Here is a 22,144-nt window from a genome sequence, read left to right as displayed (position 1 = left end):
GTCGAGCGACTTCAACTCTTCAGCACAGCATTCCGGGAAGGCAGCGCTGCATTTGAACCAATTTGAATGCAGAAATGATGGGAAGCTTCACAACATCAGGCTTCAGTCGCGTCACAAAAGTGGATTTCCACGCCACTGCTGTCACAGGACTTCACCGAATCATACCAAAGAAATGTGAAGAAGTGTGTTTTTGACGGAGCGGTCCCAGCGATAAAGGTTCGGTCCTGCTTTGGAAGCAGCCGGTGAGTAAAACTGCTTCAAATGTCTATGCTGTTGCTTATCGTCACGTGAGTAAACATCAGTAAACGACACGATCGCGTGCTTCGTCATTCAAATGCGCTAACGGTTAGTCCATTGTTGTTCTGTGTAAAACGTTACACTAGTCTGACGTGCAAAACCGTTTTACTTGCTACTGCTAAGGTTTAGTCGCATACAATAGTCCATAAATGTCCTCATGTCCTCATAAGCTGCGAGTAAACACACAAATGTTGACAGGCCACTAAATACAGTACATACCACAGAGACGGACGTCCTGCTGCTGCTGTTTCTCCTGTTCAATTTATTTCAGCCTCCGGATCTGATTCTGGATCTTAAATCAATTAGCTGAAATCGATAGCCATGGGGTTTCTCCACGCTTGAGGACGTCACCGCTTTGCGCTCGTCATTCTTTAGCTCCGCCCACTCGATACGCCTCCAGCCGCTCGTTTTTTTCCGGAAAGACTCGGTACAGCCTACCTTTCTTTTATAAATATAATAAAACTAAAGACTTTTCAGAGATATGAAGGATGCAATACTACTCTATAGGTACTCAAGATTGACATGAGATTGACTGAAACTCAGTGTTTCCCCCCCCCTTTAATATGGATTCGTATGTCTGTTTTTTACTCTCATAGAAATACACCCCAGTGACACGAATTATACAGCAATGGTTGAGTTAAAAATCTTCATTTGTGTTCTACCGAAGAATCAAAAAACACCTACATCTGATGCCCTGAGGGTAATCAGATAAACATCACATTTTCAGTTTTGGGTGAACTATCCCTTTAACTTTGTGCATTCAGTGTTTGTTGATACTCACACAGGGTCAAAGGTCACTGCTCCAGCACTGAATTGTGGGTGCTCATGCGTGGGGTTGTTACTCCACTTGGACAAACAGTCGGACACTGGAGAAGCTGCTCTCTTTCTTTTCCTGTTGTTGATACTGAGAACAAAAAACAGAAATATTTCAGAATATTTGTCTGCTCTGTTAAATGTAAAATTACTGTCTATATTTTGAAACAAAGGTCTTCCTAATGATTTTCAGTATTTAAGCTATAGTTTTTCAATAACAGAAGGACATGTAAAAGTATTTGTGGTAAAAGGTGCACTTGCTGTTTGGGCTAAAGGCTAGAGTGACCACACGTCCAGTTCAAGTCCTGTCCTGACCTAGCCTGACGTGGTCATACTCAGTTCTAGTCAGAATATGAGTCTGAAACTGCTCCATTGGGCTGTGATTATGAGGCGTGTTTTAATCGAACCAGGAAAGACATCAATTGGATAGAGCTACAACCAATCAGAGCAACAGAGTGACCTATTGTCAAATGTCGACAGAGCTCAATTGCACTGTGTTGCCAAGTCCGCGTTTTTTTTCCTGCGGGTTGTTTTCTATGTCCGCAGGTTGAAGCGACAATTATGTGATATATAGACCCATGAGTTTAAATATTAGCAGGCAACCTTGCCAAAATAACACACATTTTACCCCCCAAAAGCCATTTTTTTCGTACACAGAGTACTTACCCAACATGATCATCATTTCTGAGAGAAATTGTGAAGGTGAATGCATAAACAAACAAGCTCTGTTTAGGATTTGAACAAATATAACCCAAGCCCCTTTGATGACGTGCATGATTACGTTACTGTTGATCATCTGTCCGTCATCGTCTAAAGCCCGCCCTGATGATTTCATTGGTCTGAACAGTTTCTGTTTAGCCAGAATTACTCCTCTATGGAGCGAGGCCAGACCGAACTGCCCGACCTAAAAATGTTGTGGGCGGGGCTAAGTTCAGCTGGCATTCAGGCTAGTCCTGACCCTAAAATAACAATTTTCTATCCATACAGATAGGGCTGGGCGATATGGCCCAAAAAAGTTATCACAATATAATTTTCCATATCAGTCGATATCGATATATATATCACGATAAATGTATATTATATATATATATTTATATTACTACATTTACCAAAGCGAACCCTTTCAAATTCATCATTCAATAAATAAATAATAATAATAATAATAGAAAATAAAATCTTGAATCTGTTAGTCTTGACTAGCAATGCTACGAACGATTCAACTTTACGCTCAGACAAACACATAAACAGCAGCGAGCAGCAGCACCCGAAGATGGAGAGAAAGCGGCCTGGTGGAGCAGAGAGGGGAAGGGCAAAAAAAAAAAAAGAAAGCCCTACAAGAAGAAGCAGCAAAATGTTGCAAAATCACAGACCTGTTCAGGGCTTCAAGTGCAGGTAGGTTTCATCTGTAAATATACAGCAGCTTTTTCATTGTCAACTTAGTATTAGCAAATGTTTGCGGTAGCGTCCCTAATACTATCTATCGTTCGTCACTCAAAATACTTTCTGTATGCTAAAGTATATTAATATTATTTAGCGTCAAGTTACATTAGTAATTTAGCAGACAAATATTAACATTTATATGGGTACTGGGAGCAGGGAGATAGAAGTGATAGTGCAGACATCAACAAAAAATGATGCAATAAAATGTTATTAGATAATTTAGATAATTATGTCTGCCCATTTGTGAGGTTTAAAACTTTTTTTCCTTTTTTATCAAATGAAGGTGGTGGAGACAGTCAACCTAGCACTAGCTGTGATGCAATGATTCCGCATCAGATTCAGCCAGGGAATGAGATGACAGGTAGAAATAAAATATTATAATTTTTTTTTTATTTGACGTATTGTATGAAATATAGTGTTGCTAAATGTTGGATATTTAAGTAATTTTAAGATAAAATCAACAACATAAATATAATAAATAGTATGTCAATAGTATTACAATACTTTTGTCATGAATATCACACTTAGATTTTTACTAAAACAGGTAGATAGGCAAACAAATGACAATAAGGCAGGGTTGCCAACTTTTATGTTCAGGTTGGAGTGAGATTTTTTGGGGGGGTGGGGGGGGGTATATTTCGCACTTAATTTAGTATCAATTCATATGTAGTATATAGCTTATACTGTACATAATAAGGAAACATTAGTTTGTCTTATCACTATTTTAGCACTATAAACGTTTCTTGGTTCAATTTAAATGTGCTCGCATTCATTAATATTCACTTGTGTGTGCTTATATAAGTATCATTATTCATAAAAAATATTAGGATACTAAGTCCTAATATGATGCATAAGTTATTAACGTTTTAAAATTTCACATTTAAAGAAATCTAGTGTTTGATCATATCTAAATATTTATTCAAATGAAAGACTAGATTAGATACATTTATTAAAAAGCCATAAGGCAACTATTATGGCATTACAAATTAACATTATTATTTTTTAAGCAATAAAATGAATCTAATTTGCCGCTTTGAATTGGAATTCTCTATTTTAACCTTAATTACTACACAAATTGAAATATAAATACTAACAAATATTAAAAGAAACATATTTTAAGTGGTCATTACTTATGCAGTAGTAGCCTATTTAGTAGCCTATAGATCTCTTAAAAATATTCAATAAACATTATTAAACTAAAATATAGAACACTTATTTAATTGAAAAATAGTAACGGTGTATGGTCACATTTGTCATCTATGAGTGTGATCAAATAGTAAGGAATACCAAGTGATAGTTCATTTATCAAAGGTGGAATGAGTGCATGGACGCATGTTCATCAAATAATTTCTGAGCACGAAGGGAGCAAAATCCACAGAGAGAGTGCAGAGGCCTACAGTCCCTGACAAAAGTCTTGTCGCTTATCTATTTTCTAGAAATACCTGATATTAACCTGACTTTTAATTAATTAATTGGTGTTAGAAATAGCTCATATGAAAAGCTTAAACCCTCCCAAATGATGTTTAATGCACTGAAATAAATAATTTTCATAGAAAAAATATTTATCATTTAATCAAGACAGAAAGGTCAAATTTTGGCAAGACAAAAGTTGTCGCCTATACAGAAATTGAACAAATTTACTGCAAATACAAAAATATGTCAGCAAATTAAGTTGTGGTGCTATGAGATTCAAATTTAATATCTTGTATGACTTCCATGAGCTTGAAGGACTGTATCCATGCGGTTTGGCAAGGATTCATACAATTTATTGATGAAGTCATCAGGAATAGCTAAGAAAGCAGTCTTGCATGCCCCCCAGAGTTCATCAATATTCTTTGGTTTCGTCTTCCATGCGTCCTCTTTCATCCTACCCCACATATGCTCAATGATGTTCATGTCTGGTGACTGGGCTGGCCAATCCTGGAGCATCTTGATCTTCTTCGCCTTGAGGAACTTTGATGTGGAGATGGAAGTATGCGATGGAGCACCGTCCTGCTGCAGAATTTGGCCTCTTTTATGGTTGGGAATATAAGAGGTAGCTAAGATTTCTTGGTATTTTAGACTATTGATGTTGCCTTCCACCCTGCAGATCTCTCGCACACCCCCATACTGGATGTAACCCCAGACCATGATTTTTCCGCCACCAAACTTCACTGTTTTCTGGGTGAATCTCAGATCCATTCTGGCTCCAGTAGGTCTCCTGCAATATTTGCAGTGACTGTGGTGTAATTCAACAGAAGATTCATCTGAAAAATCCACCTTCTGCCACTTTTCCTGCGTCCATCCTTTTAGCAGGCTGTGGGCCTTGGCAAATGCCACACGGTTTTTCAATTGTCTTTTGTTTAGTGCTGGCTTCTGGGCACTGATTCAACCATGGAGGCCATTTCGAGACAGAATCCTACAAACTGTTCTGGTTGACACAGGGATTTCAGGTGACCAGGTCTCGTGGAGCTCTGCTGCAGTGGAAAATGGGCTGGCCTTGGATTTTTGAGCCAACAAACGGTCCTCTCGAGCAGTTGTCTTGCGGGGTCTGCCTGACCTGGGCTTGTCAAAAACGTCTCCAGTCTCTTCAAATCTTTTTTTTATCCTCTGTACTTGACGCTGAGTCACATTGAAGGTGTCTGCCACATCAGCAGGGGATCTGGTCTTCAGCCTCAAAACTTTAGTCTCTGGGTGAATCTTAGGCATGTTTGCAGAGGTCTAGTTAAAGTTGATGTGAAGGTCTAGTATACTGGGGTTCTTTTTATACACACTTGAGACCTAATTGATCCATTATTAGTCACAGGTGAAGCTCATATGACAAGGCGACAACACTTATGTCTTTGCAAAAATTGACTCAATGGGCTTTACCAAGCTGTGAATATTAGAATACTTTTTGAAAGTTTAGTTTTTCACTGAAACATTATCACAAAAGCTGGTGGGATGAAAATGAGCCATTTCTTGTAAAAAAAAAAATCTTGATTAGAAATATATTTCAGCGGCACTTTAGGTCAATTTGTACACAAGCGACAAGACTTTTGTCAGGGACTGTATTTTCTCAGGGAAAACAAGGGAGATATAGGTAGTCTACTGACAGAAAAACAGATATCAGCACATCGAGATCAAGTAAGGAAGAAGCGACAGGTCATGGAACGTGTGATTAATGTCATCAAGGTCATTGGAAAGCGGGGCCTTAGTTATCATGGTGATGAACACGAGAGTGCTTATTCCTTAGAAGACTTGACTTTAGATCATGGACATTTTTTAGAATTAATTCTGCTGCTGAGCAAATATGATGCCTGTCTGCAAGGACATGTCAGTGAATGCATTGAAAAGAGTAAAAAGCTGCATGAAGGTGGGCGTAAAGGAAGAGGATCAAAGACAACAGTTAACAAAGTCATTAGTGTTAGCAGTCTCTCAATCCAACAAAGCATTGCTAAAGAAGTTAAGGAAGCTGGAATGTATTCTGTACAATTGGACACAACACAAGATTTGACATCGAAGAATCAGTGTGCCATTGTACTCAGATATTTGACTGATGTCATCAATGAGAAACTAATTGCTGTAATCGACTGTCAGTCCTCTACTGGAGAAAATCTGGTTGTTTTGCTGAAAAAAGTTTTGGAAAAAACTGGCATTGACATCAAGAAATGCATTGGCAACTCAACAGATGGGGCTACAAACATGTAAGGGCAGTACAAAGGATTTTCTGCACTTCTTAAACAAGAGGCACCAGCACAAGTCCATGTTTGGTGTTATGCACATATTCTTAACCTTGTGTTGGCAGACACAACTGGAATTATGGTGTCAAGTGCATCTCTTTTCTCCCTGCTAAATGACATCGCCACATTCATACGCGAGTCCTACAAACACATGAAAGTGTGGGAGGAGGTCAGTGAGGACAGGAGACACAGACATATTTCTCAAATAGGAGAAACACGGTGGTGGACCAAAGACCAAGCCTTACGCAAAGTTTTTGGACATTTTGGAAATCCTGAGGTGGCAATTTTCATTGACCTTGCTACCACCATGGCAAAGATGGAGAAAGACAATACACTGCAGCCGACTGTGAGAGTGAAAACCAGAGGTTACATGGAGGCATTACTCAGATATGAAACCATACTCATAGCGCAGATTTTTCTTCGAATATTTGCTCAAACTACACCACTGTCAAAGTACCTTCAGACGAGTGGCATGGACTTGTTAACTGCTCAACTCATGGTAATGGGAGCTGAAGAAAACTTGAAAAGGTTTGGCCAGGATTTTGAAGGTGTTAAAAGTGCAGCAGATACATTTGTACAGTGGGCAAACAGCAATCTACAGGAGCAGGATGATTGTGACTTTGAAGTTCAAACTGCCCTCCCAGAAAAAAGGCAAAGAAAAAAGAAAGCCATGCCAGATGAGATGGCAGAGGATGAGCCACTTTCAGATTCTTTGATAGAATACAGAGTCAAAGTCCACAACATCATCATGGACACTGTCCAAGAGAGCATCTACCGCCGATACACAGCAAGTGCAAGTCTGTGTTCAGATTTTGCCTGCATGGATCCTAAAACTTTTTTAAAATTTGCTGAAATACAACAAAATGGGCTCCCAAAATCAGCTCTAGTGGAACTAAGCAAATATTTGATCAACTTTGATGATCGAGCCACAGTGGAGAAGCTGACAAATTTGGCAACACACTGGAAAAGGCTAAAGATGTCTACTTTGGATAGCTATAGTGTAAATGAACTTTCATGTTAATGTCAACAGAGAGGAAGATACTTGTTGGAATTGACACTGACAACATTATTGACAAAGTTGCTGAGAGCAGCGAAGTCATGCGCAACCTGCTGTCCTATTAAGCTAACATTTTTGTTGAACCTCTCTTCTGCAGTTTATATACATTTATGAGTGAGAAGTAGAGAGGTAGTAACAGCTTTGGACTTCTAGAGTAAATGCTTCTAAAACGTTACGTGCAGACCCATTTGATATTAGGACTGCCTTACTTTTAGGTTGGTTGTTGATGTTTTTATGTTATGGTCGTACTGTGAAATAAATGTAATTTAGAGAAAAAATATGGTTGTCCGTGTTTCAAAATTTTATTTGGGTACATAGGATGGCCTGGATGGGAGTAGGATTTCCCGGCCTGAAATTATGTCCCAGTCCGGCCCTGACTATATATCAATAATATCGTTATATATATAATGCGTCTTAAGTTAAGAGTCCCCCCTTTCTTGCCTTACAGTGGATTGGTCCACCGTGCATCACACACACACACACACACACACACACACACACACACACACACACACACACACACACACACACACACACACACACACAGGCCTGTCGCGATAGTCGATAAATCAATTAATCGCACGAGAAAAAACTGAGCTCGATAATTTTTCTGGCCGCGATAATTGCCATTTGCATGCTTTTTTGTTTTCCTCGTCTCTCTCGTTGACTGCGCGCGCCTCGTCCGTTTGGGGAGGTGTTTATACTCGACGCGGGTGCGGCGTGATGAGACGTCATTCTCGGCCAGCAGATTTGTCTGGAACTCATGGCTCTTCGGTCGCGGAGCCACACGCAAAGTTACGAAATTTGACGTGCACAACGCCAAGCGAAATGGGGTCTCGCGTACTCCGCGTCGACGTCATTTTAGCCGCGCGCACCCCGTGCTCGAGCGGACGCATGGTGTATAGACGAGGCTTAAAGCTATACTGACGTTTAATAAACGCAATTTAATTCTTCAGTTCAATCTTTGTGTGATAAAAAGGCACACAAGTTCCTGTAGAGATAGCAATACACATTCTCCTTTTTTGCTAAATCAATGAAAAGCATGTCATCAATGTCTTCTCTCCAGCTATATCAAAACATCACTTTCCTCAGAGATGCTCAAGTTCAGTTTGTGCATGATTAGGCTATGATATAACTTTTTTTTTTTAATACTGTATCCTAAATTGTGGATAATTAATATATCATATGCTGAAGTACATTTCTGGATTTTAAAAAAACAAAAACAAAAACTATAGAGAACGGAAAACTGTGACCCTAAAACATTGATACGAACCGAACCGTGAGTTTTGTGAACCGTGCCGCCCCTAATATGCTCCTAAAACACAATCATCCGTTGCAGTTTTTTGTGGTTATTTAACATGTTTTCCATTTTTAGTGTTAAATAGTCTTTAGAAATTAAAGTTTATTAATCTTTGAAAAGGTGTACCTGCATTTTTATGCCATTATCATTATTTTAGATGAAAATGGTCTCAGAACAACATTATAGTTTATCGCAATAATTTCTTGGCCAATTTACCGTCCAGCAAAATTTGTTATCGTGACAGGCCTACACACACAAACACACACACACACATGCGCACGTATCTCACTGGCAATGGGCTGGTCGGGAGAGAGCAAAGTTCAGTAGATGTGTAACTCCAGTAAGGGCTGTCTAGTCTATTTTATTCATTGTAAACATCGGATGAAATTATTTATCTTTTGACACAGACGATGCGAAGTCATTAATACATCACCAAAGACCAACAATTATGATAGCGATGTACAAGTCTGATGTTTTAGTGATTATAGTTTGGTAACGTTAGCTCGTAAGTAACCCACTTCAACTAACAAGGTGACAACCCTTTGCTGTACGTGAATGTAGTTAATGTAGATTTACCGCTGTGTTGGGCTCAATGTTATATGGAAGAACTTCGAAGAAGCACGATCATTTAATAATTCAATTCTGTGTGGTGAACGTAAACCTATGATCGGGCGGCAGTGGCTCAGTGGTTCATGTAGATTGTCTACAAACCAGAAGGTTGGTGGTTCGATCCCCGGTTCCATCTGACCAAGTGTCGAGGTGTCCATGAGCAAGACACCTAACCCCAGCTGCTCCCGATGAGCTGGATGGTGCCTTACATGGCTGACATCGCCGTCGGTGTATGAATGGGTGAATGTGAGGCGATATGTAAAGCGCTTTGGATGGCCATAGGGTCTGTTGAAAGCGCTATATAAATGCAGTCCATTTACCATTTACCATAAGCAAGCAGTCCACGTACGTCGCTCTGATTTATGTCAGATGGGATCGCCAAAATATCTCCAAACCACTGAAGTTGAGCGAACTAACTTGTCAATGATATCTGTGTCCTCCGAGCTGGTCGTGAAGGCATTTTCTTCACTATTGCAAATTTTTCTCGCTCCTTTTCACTCCGATCCTCCAAGCCTGTCAGCCACTGACTGTAAACCACAGCACGTGCAGCACCCAGAAGCCCGGTCTGCAATACGCATGCGCAGCATTACGCATAACGCATAAGCATTATATCGAGAATTTATCGAACTGTTGTTATCGTTTTATCGAGAAAAATTATATTGTGATAATTATCGTTATCTTTTTATCGCCCAGCCCTACATACAGATGGGGCATACTTTGAGTATCTCATTGGCAGGCCGAGTGTCCTGGTTTTCGGTAATCAAAATATGGTCACCGTACTAAAGACACAATAATTAACATGATAATAAACAGCCGCTGACTTTTCCATTTGGTGACATGACAAGATTAGATTCAGATGTTTAATATAGTTTATTGCGTTGCGTGTCCACCTTAGAGATGATCACCTTATTTATAATGAAACCATCATATTAAAAATATGGTATTAATCATATGATAAAATATCACAATTATTGTTAGTACTGTTAAGCCAATATTAAAGGGTCATTTCACCCAAATATGAAATTTCCTTCATTAATGACTCACCCCAATGTCGTTCCACACCCGTAAGACCTCCGTTCATCCTCAGAACACAGTTTAAGATATTTTAGATATAGTCCGACAGCGTATCTAAGAAATCACGTGACATTGGCGATATGAATCACGAATCAATCCACTGATTCATGACCGTTTGATTCTTTATTTGAGGTTTGAAGACAAACGCGGAAGACAATGCTGAATAAAGTCGTATTTTTAACCAACTGATGTCAAATATGGACTACTTTGATGATGTTTTCATTACCTTCTGGACGTGGACAGCAAGTGGGCACTTACATTCAACTTACACTTACATTCAAAGGACAGAAAGCCCTCTCACTAAATCTAAAATATCTTTAACTGTGTTCCGAGTTATTAATAAAAGAAAATTCATTTTTGGGGGAACTAACCCTTTAAATAGATATAAACATTACATTTCCTTCAAAGATAGTTTTTATATATATTTTCTGTTTTTAAAATGAACATTTTAATGACAGTATATTTATTAAACAAATGCATTTCCATTATTTATCAAAATAAACAGAAAACAGTACAAACTTTTCTGATTATTTTAAAGAAGTATTAACTTGTGTAATATGTAAAGCACATTACTTTATAGCTAACGTATTCGTATCAATACTGGGGGCCTTTTTCTTCAAAAAAATAATTTAATTTAAGCTTCTATACCTTAGTTTTATTGTACTGTTAACTTTTATTGTTGCTTGCTTTTATTTCAGCAATGAAATCATATGTCTTTATCAAAAGAGCCCAGTAGTCCAAAGCATTCATGAATTAAAAGCCTTCATGTTTTTAAATCACCAAATGGAGTTTGAATGTCACCTAGAGGCCATATTGGGAACTGCACCTAAACAAACCCAGAGCATATTGATTGTTTGGGACAAATTTAAAAGAACACTGGGTTAGATTTATTGCTTTGACTTGCAGTTTAAGGGAGACCAGGCACAGGTTTAATATTAATAGAAAATAAAAATAACTGTAGTGTAGTACATCAAGTGCAGCAACATTAAAGTTTGGATAATGTAACTTTCCAGTCTATGTTCAAAAATAAGAGTGCCAGTAAGAGGCAAATGAGACTAACTAGTTATCTGGATAACAAGACTATCATCTGTAGATATATTATATTTGGATTTTATATAGCCTTCTTACCCTTTATTTAACAACTATTTGTGCAAACATGTGCACACAATTGTGTTTGTGCAAACGTGTTTGTTATTGCCAGTGTTGTAGCTAGGGATGAAACAATATAATATCTCATCTAGGGCGCTAAAAGAGTCTGGGCCAGCCTTGAACATCATGATACTCACACAGGGTCAAAGGTCACAGCAGCTCCATTATTGAACACCAAGGGGTCATGGATGGACACACAGCTGAATCCTGAAGATGGTCTATCACTGAACACAGGAGGCTCATGCATGGAGATGTTACTCTTCATGGACACACAGCTGAATCCTGAAGATGGTCCATCCCTGAGATATGGAGGCTCACGCATGGAGTTGTTACTCTTCATGGACACACAGCTGAATCCTGAAGATGGTCTATCACTGAAGACAGGAGGCTCATGCATGGAGATGTTACTCTTCATGGACACACAGCTGAATCCTGAAGATGGTCCATCCCTGAGATATGGAGGCTCACGCATGGAGTTGTTACTCTTCATGGACACACAGCTGAATCCTGAAGATGGTCTATCACTGAAGACAGGAGGCTCATGCATGGAGATGTTACTCTTCATGGACACACAGCTGAATCCTGAAGATGGTCCATCCCTGAGATATGGAGGCTCAATCATGGAGTTGTTACTCTTCATGGACACACAGCTGAATCCTGAAGATGGTCCATCCCTGAGATATGGAGGCTCATGCATGGAGATGTTACTCTTCATGGACACACAGCTGAATCCTGAAGATGGTCCATCCCTGAGATATGGAGGCTCATGCATGGAGTTGTTACTCTTCATGGACACACAGCTGAATCCTGAAGATGGTCTATCACTGAACACAGGAGGCTGAAACATGGAGTTGTTACTCTTCATGGACACACAGCTGAATCCTGAAGATGGTCCATCCCTGAGATATGGAGGCTCACGCATGGAGTTGTTACTCTTCATGGACACACAGCTGAATCCTGAAGATGGTCTATCACTGAACACAGGAGGCTCATGCATGGAGATGTTACTCTTCATGGACACACAGCTGAATCCTGAAGATGGTCCATCCCTGAGATATGGAGGCTCATGCATGGAGTTGTTACTCTTCATGGACACACAGCTGAATCCTGAAGATGGTCTATCACTGAACACAGGAGGCTCATGCATGAAGTTGTTACTCTTCATGGACACACAGCTGGACACTGGAGAAGCTGCTCTCTGAGTGTGAAGAGATGCCTCCTCCTCTCTCTCCTCACACACACTCATTTTACAGGTACGGTTCTCCTTCTCTCTCTCCTCACACACACATTTATTTTACAAGAAGTTTGCTCCTCCTCTTCCTGCTTTATGTGAGACTTGATTTCAGGCCTGTATGTGGACACAGAAAACATAAACAATAAACAACTGCATTTCGACACATTTAAAGAGCATATTGCAGGTTAGAGACTCCAGTGAGTCAGTGTATAGAAAAATAATGTAGGACCTAGAATTTCTTTCTCTTCTAAAAAGCATGTTTATTAAATATTCATTTGAAATGTTATTAAATATGACTATAAACTGTTACTCGCTTATACAGAATGAGTTTATGGTGTGCTGCACAATTTTTATATTAGATCTGATCTGATCAAAGCTAAAACTGCGGCATCTCGAACAGCCAATACTTTCTCCAGCTGTGGCTGCTATCAAAGTCAAAATAAGTGTGATGACACCACTTTCTGATTAATACAGGTATGTTTCTGGCCAGGAGAAAATATTAAATCACTTTTTTTTTTTGGCTAACTGTCATATAGCCTATTACATCAATATGTGTAGTATATATATATAGGCCTAGTAGTAGTCTACTGTGGTAGCTAGGTAAATGTTATTTTGTTGAAATTAAGTTTATAAAATAAAAATAGGCTATTAAATCATATGTCCAGCGGCATGTGCCGCATGTTACGCTTGCTCTACACCGCTGAACTCTGAAGATTTTCACATTAAGCAAACAGGCTATGATGTTTATATGATTATCCTGTGATGACACTTTCGTCCCCAAGTCTTTACACACACTATAGATTATTACATTTGATTTAAAGTAAACCAAATATTTCAACAAACATTAACATTTAAACTAAAATTATCCTTATTAAAGGAGGAAAGACTGTACATTTAACCATTTCCGGACATTTTATGAGTGTTAAAGCTGATGTAAAGTAGGCCTATCACGAAAGTAACTTTAAACGTTATCAAGTGTTTGTGTTTGAGTTCGTCATTCGGTCTATTTAGACGCAAATACTCTACAGATATTACAGCTATGAAAAGATTAATGAACTTACTGTCACATGTGGAGCGATTGATGATTTTTTTGTAGCAATTGTTAATTTTGTGTTTTCCGAAATGGCGTCTTCTGTGCTTTCGGTTTCACTCGAAGGGTTGCCAGATCATAGGGGGAAAAATTCTTAAAAACCCTCCCAAAAGGAATAGCCCGATTCTCCACCACAGTTGCCAGCTTTGGGATACCCCCATATGAAAACATTTAGTTAAAAACAACTGAAAATTCTGCAAACCATCTTCAAAAAACACATACCTACAAATTGCACAATATAATTTTTATATATATATATATATATATATATATCATATACGTCCTTAGGCATGTGCCGATATCAATTTTTCATGTTGCGATTAATTGATGAAGTTTTATCACGATATACGATATTATCACGATATTGAAATAAGTTGGTAATAACCCGGGGTAACCGGTGCATTCTGCAGTTCATCAGCGCCCTCTGCTGTCACTGAGCGGCACTTCAGCAGCGCGTCTCCTTCACCGGTTCAGTCATGTGCAAACGCACGTTGGGCTTGTTTATATCTGAGCGCGTGTCCCTTTGCCGCAGAATACAGCGGTGTTGAGCATTTATACGGTTGATTGGCAAAGTATTCTTGAATGCATTATAAAAAAATATATAAATTGTTAATAAATTATTATTTACGATATTTTAAAGTGCCTACGATAACAATATCGTGCATATTTATTATCGTGATAAATCGCATTATCGAAAATCGGCACATGTCTACACACAATATTGAAATATGTTGCAAAAAAGTGTTGCCATATCATAAGAGCTTTAATTTTTGAAATAAAAAAAAATAACTGAATGTTTAAATACAATAATACAATGCACCAAAAATATATACAGCTTTTATTTAGTTTAGGCTATATTATATATATATATATATTTTGAACAATACTGTGTATATATATATATATATATATATATATATATATATATATATATATATATATATATATATATATATACAGTATTGTTCAAAATAATAGCAGTACAATGTGACTAACCAGAATAATCAAGGTTTTTAGTATATTTTTTATTGCTACGTGGCAAACAAGTTACCAGTAGGTTCAGTAGATTCTCAGAAAACAAATGAGACCCAGCATTCATGATATGCACGCTCTTAAGGCTGTGCAATTGGGCAATTAGTTGAAAGGGGTGTGTTCAAAAAAATAGCAGTGTCTACCTTTGACTGTACAAACTCAAAACTATTTTGTACAAACATTTTTTTTTTTTCTGGGATTTAGCAATCCTGTGAATCACTAAACTAATATTTAGTTGTATGACCACAGTTTTTTAAAACTGCTTGACATCTGTGTGGCATGGAGTCAACCAACTTGTGGCACCTCTCAGCTGTTATTCCACTCCATGATTCTTTAACAACATTCCACAATTCATTCACATTTCTTGGTTTTGCTTCAGAAACAGCATTTTTGATATCACCCCACAAGTTCTCAATTGGATTAAGGTCTGGAAATTGGGCTGGCCACTCCATAACATTAATTTTGTTGGTTTGGAACCAAGACTTTGCCCGTTTACTAGTGTGTTTTGGGTCATTGTCTTGTTGAAACAACCGTTTCAAGGGCATGTCCTCTTCAGCATAGGGCAAAATGACCTCTTCAAGTATTTTAACATATGCAAACTGATCCATGATCCCTGGTATGCGATAAATAGGCCCAACACCATAGTAGGAGAAACATGCCCATATCATGATGCTTGCACCTCCATGCTTCACTGTCTTCACTGTGTACTGTGGCTTGAATTCAGAGTTTGGGGGTCGTCTCACAAACTGCCTGTGGCTCTTGGACCCAAAAAGAACAATTTTACTATCAGTCCACAAAATGTTCCTCCATTTCTCTTTAGGCCAGTTGATGTGTTCTTTGGCAAATTGTAACCTCTTCTGCACATGCCTTTTTTTTAACAGAGGGACTTTGCGGGGGATTCTTGAAAATAGATTAGCTTCACACAGACGTCTTCTAACTGTCACAGTACTTACAGGTAACTCCAGACTGTCTTTGATCATCCTGGAGGTGATCATTGGCTGAGCCTTTGCCATTCTGGTTATTCTTCTATCCATTTTGATGGTTGTCTTCCGTTTTCTTCCATGTCTCTCTGGTTTTGCTCTCCATTTTAAGGCATTGGAGATCATTTTAGCTGAACAGCCTATCATTTTTTGCACCTCTTTATAGGTTTTCCCCTCTCTAATCAACTTTTTAATCAAAGTACGCTGTTCTTCTGAACAATGTCTTGAACGACCCATTTTCCTCAGCTTTCAAATGCATGTTCAACAAGTGTTGGCTTCATCCTTAAATAGGGGCCACCTGATTCACACCTGTTTCTTCACAAAATTGATGACCTCAGTGATTGAATGCCACACTGCTATTTTTTTGAACACACCCCTTTCAACTAATTCAACTAATTGCCCAATTGCACAGCCTTAAGAGCGTGCATATCATGAATGCTGGGTCTCATTTGTTTTCTGACAATCTACTGAACCTACTGGTAACTTGTTTGCCACGCAGCAATAAAAAATATACTAAAAACCTTGATTATTCTGGTTAGTCACATTGTACTGCTATTATTATGAACAAGACATATATATATATATATATATATATATATATATATATATATATATATATATATATATATAGAATGATCAATATATTAAATGATTTAACAGTATATTGAAAATATACAGTAGAAATATATTCCCTTTTGAGCTGTGGTGTGCATTTTGGTGTGACGCATTTTATACAAAAATGCCTAAATTAAATTACTTTTCAGTCAATATTGCCTTTAAAACTATATTGTCATATTGTAGTTAGCATGGATTTAGGATGTTAGCATAAAGCACATTGCTTAATGTCATGCTAAGAACATGAAACCTCATATGGTGTGACAGGTTTTTTTTTGTAACACCATATGATTATTGTGTCACACTATATGATATGAAATGTATTACATAAACAATGCTCTTAGATACACATTTTATTTATTTTACATTTAAGTTGTTGTTCTGTAAATTCTTTATTTTTGTAATGCAATTAAGTTATAATTTGTACATTTAACAAATTCATATATGTTCATACATACACTGTCAAAAAAAAAGGTACAATGCTGTCATTAGGCGGTACCCTAAGGTACAAAACCGAAAAGGTAATTTAAGATACTAATACGCACTCCTAAAGTACTGATATGTACCTTTTAAGGTACTTATATGTACCATTTAGTGGTGAGTAAGGTACAAAGATGTATCTTTTCCCTTTTGTACCTTAGGGTACCGCCACACTGTACCTTTTTTCTGAGAGTGTACAGTACACTTTCATTGCGCTGAGCGTGAGCGGGAGAAGCTGGAGCTGGACCGGGATGGGGAATAATGCACAATAGAGACTCTGGTAAGGCCTGTGCCAGCAGGACATCATCTTCTGGGATGATAAGGGCATATCACAAGGCATTTGATACCATAGAACACACCTTTTTATTTAAAGCAATTAAATGTTTTGGGTTTGGTATTAATTTTCAAAACGCTATTAAAACCTTATACAAAGGATGTACCAGTTCAGTAAAATTAGCAAAGGGGAACTTCTGGCAGATTTGAAATAGGTAGAGGGATTAGACAGGGATGTCCGATCTCCCCTTTTTGTTTTTATTAGCAACACAAATAATGGCCCTTCACATTAAAACTGGACATTTTCAAGGAATTACAGCATTAGGGAAAACATTTAAGTTGTGTCAGTTTGCAGATGACACTGCCTTATTGTTGAAAGATAGGAATGAAATTATTAAAGCAGTGAAATGTATAAAAGGATTCTCCAATGTATCAGGGCTAAGAATGAATATAAATAAATCAGTTCTGTTTCCTCTCAACGAATGTGGTTTAACTAACTTCTGTAATATTACAATTGCAAATCAAGTAACATATCTGGGAGTCGTTATATGTAAAGATGAATATCTGCGTAATAATTTAAACTCAAATCCAATTATTAACAAAACCAATAAGAGGTTTAATTGAAAAAAAAAAGAATGTTAATTTGCAGCTGAGTGGATTTCACATATTAATATACTTAAATGATTATGGGATTGAGAAAGATAAGGCATACTTCATACAATTATTGATATTGATGGGAAAATTTCTCATTCATAAAATGAAATGGTCGGACTCTAAACCTAACTTTTGTTGTTTTAAAAATGATTTCAAGATTTAATGTTCGATTTTGTGTAAGTGCACAAGTAAAAAGACAATCAGAACTCATAACTAGGCAAGCAGGTATGACATTGTATAAAATAGCACCCTTGTCCTTTTGTTTATTATAGTTTTGTTCTTGTCCTCTGGCACTGTTTTTATTTTTATTTGACTTTATTACTCTGTATTTTGGATTTGAATGAATATGTCTTATTGTATTGTTCTGATTATGGCATTAATAAAAAATAAAATAAAATAAAAGACATACAAGTATGCATATTGAGAAACCGCGACGGTTATTTCAGATTAACACGCAAGTGTCCACTAGATGTAGTCATGGAGACGGTGTCAGGTGTCGGGTGTTGTTTCAAAGCTTCGGGACTCGACGCCTCGGCGTGTCCATCACTAATTCACTATCAAACACTGGATTCGTCTTCACTAATGACACTACTGAACTCTTGCAGGTGTTTTTCACACTCCCAAATAAGCAAACATGTTGTTTTTATGTTTATGTGATTATCCTGTCAGTGAAAACCTATGGTGAAAAAGCACTCCCTTCCCCAGACTTACTACGTCACACACGCGTTACACAATAGATTATTAATGATTTAAAGTCAACCAAAGTCCAATATATTTTCAACGTTAAGATTTATACTAAAATTCTCCAAATTAAAGGAGGAAAAAGTGTACATTTAACCATGTTCGGCCATTTTATGAGTTTCATGAGAGTATTATAAACTTTATTAGCCTTTGTGTTTGAGTTCGTCGTACGGTCTGTTTACCCAGCTAACAAAAAAAGGTCCCCAGAACGTCCCCTAAATGGCCTCCGCGAACGTCCCCCGGACGTCCATGTGTAGGGTCCTCTTGACGTCCCGCGGACGTCCTCAAAGACGTCCTCCGGACATTCACGGGGACGTTCACAGGACGTCAAGCGGCCATTCAGGACGTTTATGGGACTTTCTATTTACCAGCGTTTTATTCGATTTTATTTTGCATTTCGGGAAACCAAAGTAAACAGACACGTAGGAATTGTAACGAACAAAATATATTTATTTTATTTGAACAACTGTAAAGGTGATGTGCTCTTTCCATGGGTGTTCGTGTGTGTAAACCATGGTGTACGCGCAGGCAGCTGTGTGTGCGCGCACACGCGCGTCTCTGGTCGTCAGCTGTGTAACTCCAGTCCGATGGCAATTCTTCTCGTTGGCTTCTAACCTAAAACAACAAAATGAACACATTCAGTAGTGTTATTATCTTATATGAGTAATACTAGAAGTGTCATCGTTTGTCCATTGAAAAAAAAACTTGATTTCGTTAACGTTAGATGGTCCAGGATAACATCAGGCCGTCTAAATTTAGGCTTTTTTCTTTTGCCTCAGTGTGTATTTACTTTGGAAAGTTCGATATTTAAGCCCTATATTTGTCAATATCAGATAAAGTTGTCTCATTTCAGTTTTAAAAAGTGTTAGCATAACTTAACGTTAACGGTTTGCAGCTGTAACGTTAACTTACTACACGAAGGAAACCTTTTAAAATGTGAAATTGTCATATTTTAAACTTAACAAGATTAACAATTGTTATGATAGCTAAAATGTCTACTAATCTAAAATTATAAATACCTTTTTCGACGACGAAAGAGAAAACTAAAGCTGCTTCTAAGCTGAGGAAATCCGGCAGGACCGTTAACGGTCTCTCTCTCTCTACGCAGCTAAACGTTGCCATGGATACGTGCTGCGCGTACCTCAAACAATGACGTCACACGGTTAAGCGCATTTGATCGACTCTTGCTTGTATCTCCCAGTGCAGGCTATATTTCACTTTTTTCTTTGTGTGTGTGTGTGTGTGTGTGTGTGTGTGTGTGTGTGTGTGTGTGTGTGTGTGTGTGTGTGTGTGTGTGTGTGTGTGTGTGTGTGTGTGTGTGTGTGTGTGTGTGTACATGTTTTTCTAGCCTGCTGGGGACTTCAACCTGAATGCACACAGACTCATGGGGACTGGTGTCACTGTGGGGACTTAAATTGAGGTCCCCATGGGTACAAAAGCTTATAAATCATACATAATGAGTTATTATGAAAATGTAATGCAGGAAGTTTTCTGTGATGGGTAGGTTCAGGGGCAGGGGCAGTGTAGGGGGACAGAATATATGGTTTGTACAGCATAAAAACCATTACATCTATGGTGAGTCCCCAGAAAGATAGCGCACCATGACGTGTTTGTGTGTGTGTGTGTGTGTTGTTATATGAGCTGAATTAAAAGCCTTAAATGCAGTTATTAAAATATTTTTCTTAAAATAGCCTTTCTTTGGATAAAACCAATCGCCTTCATCTGACCAACAATTTGACAAGTAAATGGGTAGGAAAATGTTATTTTTCTTACCTGTGTTATTTCCACCTTCTTTCCAGGAATGTGCTTTTTCATTCTTCACGTTTTCATTGAATGCATTCATCAGTTGAAGTCGATTCAGATCCGGAGATTCAACCTTAATTTTTCTCATGCATGTGAAATACATAATAAATTGTAGCCTATGTCCTATTAATATTATTGAAGGGTATCGTATTTTCAAATTATAAAACAAACTCGTGATTTGAAGACGTCTTTCATTAGTGATATCGATAAGCACGAAAGTTATTTGCAATAGGTATTTAGATCATATTTTACTAGGCCTTGTTTATTTGCAATATATTGTCAATCTACAAAACAAACATTTTTTGCAAACACTTTCCATTATCACATTTTAAGGAATAACTAAATCCCCTTTTAAAATACAATATGGGTTATTTTAGTACAATTTTCCGTTTGTCTGAGTTACAAAGTGTCAGGTTGTTGTTGATAAAAGGCAGATTTTGGGCTGCTGGATTTTGCAAGTGTTGTTATGGAAATGGCATGCCATTGAGGGACGAAATAGGGACGTTCGCGAACTGGCCTGAACAAAATGTCCTCGGAACGTCCGCCAGCGAACGTTCCACCGCGGACCAAATGCGGACGTCCCCCGAAAGTCCGCGAGCGAACGTTCCACCGCGGACCAAATGCGGACGTCCCCGAAAGTCCGCGAGCGAACGTTACAAAGCGGACCAAATGCGGACGTCCGCCGAACGTCCGTCAGCGAACGTTACAACTCGGACCTACTGCGGACCTAAACGGACGTTCGCAACGTCCGGGGGACGTCCCCTGTTTGCTGGGTAGACGTTGGCTAATACTCTACCGATATCACAGCTTTGAAAAGATTAATAAACTTACTGTCACATCACGATTGATGATTTTGTATCTTCCGAAATGGCATTCTACGGTCCATGACTGCTTTGCTTTCGGTTTCACTGCAGGCCAGGGTTGTTCTTCTTCTTCTTCTTCTTCTTCTTCTTCTTCTTCAACGAAATGGTGTATTACCGCCACCGACTGGTATGGAATGTGGAACAAAATGACACATGCTCTCCTTTATATTCTAGTCCATAAATTAGCCACTTTTAGACATTGAAAAAGAAAATTATAGCATTCATTTCCTGAGTTATTTTGTAAAATATCTCACAATATAAATCGCATTTTATTCTTTCTAGATTTTGTATTAAAACCCTTCTTTCAGTCTCATATTTCTGACAGAATAACATAACATGTTCCACGGTTTCTTCTTGCCCACAAAATTCATACTTTCCTGTATCATGTTTATTCATTTTATAAAGTGTGTTGTTTAGACTTGTGTGTCCAAATCTCATCCTTGATATTATCATCTCTTCTCTTCTATTTTCCCTGCACTTCTCATCTCTCCTACTTTCCTTTGAATCCTGTAAAACCATCGAACTTTCTTCTCCTGATCCCATTGTTTTTGCCATCTTTCCTTCAAACTTTTCTTAAAGCTACACTGTGTGATATTTTCCCCCATCTAGTGGTGAAAGGTATATGACCATCCAGTGAATAATAGTTTCTGTTCCTCTCAATTTCGATTTCGTTTCAACTCCTACGGTGGCCGATTTAGTCATGCTTCCAGTTCGACCTCTTCGGTGAGTGTTGCTTGAACTCAAGTGATGAGGTAATTTTTGAAAACTATTATAATTTGCAGTTATTTAATTTGCCAAATGATCTATGATCAAATTAATCTATGTAAAATGAATAATAGTTTTACGTTTTCGTTATTTTTTACCATTTCATTGCTAACATCAGCTATAAGGTTCCCAGACGAATGCAAGCTAATCTTAGTAAAGTAACTTTTATCAGTG

At 38.0% G+C, this 22,144-nt stretch overlaps 1 protein-coding gene and 1 long non-coding RNA gene across 2 annotated transcripts in view; both read right to left on the bottom strand.

The window, feature by feature from the left end:
* Positions 1–11,744, bottom strand: part of LOC137046683 (NACHT, LRR and PYD domains-containing protein 3-like) — a 233,284-nt gene extending 221,540 nt beyond the window's left edge. The window contains exons 1-2 of the mRNA XM_067424014.1: positions 11,578–11,744; positions 1,079–1,201 (exon numbers count right to left, since the gene is read on the bottom strand). Coding sequence (XP_067280115.1) covers positions 1,079–1,201; positions 11,578–11,705 — 251 coding nt within the window. The 5' untranslated portion in view covers positions 11,706–11,744. The remainder of the gene's footprint in view (positions 1–1,078; positions 1,202–11,577) is intronic.
* Positions 11,745–18,968: 7,224 nt separating this feature from the next.
* LOC137046990 (uncharacterized) lies at positions 18,969–21,112 on the bottom strand. Its single transcript, XR_010899139.1, has 2 exons — positions 20,313–21,112; positions 18,969–19,154 (listed from the first exon to the last, which is right to left on the bottom strand). It is a non-coding gene; the product is annotated as an uncharacterized lncRNA (long non-coding RNA).
* Between the last annotated feature and the right edge of the window lie 1,032 nt (positions 21,113–22,144).

Source organism: Pseudorasbora parva, chromosome 2 (genome assembly GCF_024679245.1).
Source record: "Pseudorasbora parva isolate DD20220531a chromosome 2, ASM2467924v1, whole genome shotgun sequence".
Lineage (NCBI taxonomy): Eukaryota > Metazoa > Chordata > Actinopteri > Cypriniformes > Gobionidae > Pseudorasbora > Pseudorasbora parva.
The sequence above is the reverse complement of the archived record's forward strand: the minus strand, read 5'-3'. Positions and strand labels throughout refer to the sequence as shown.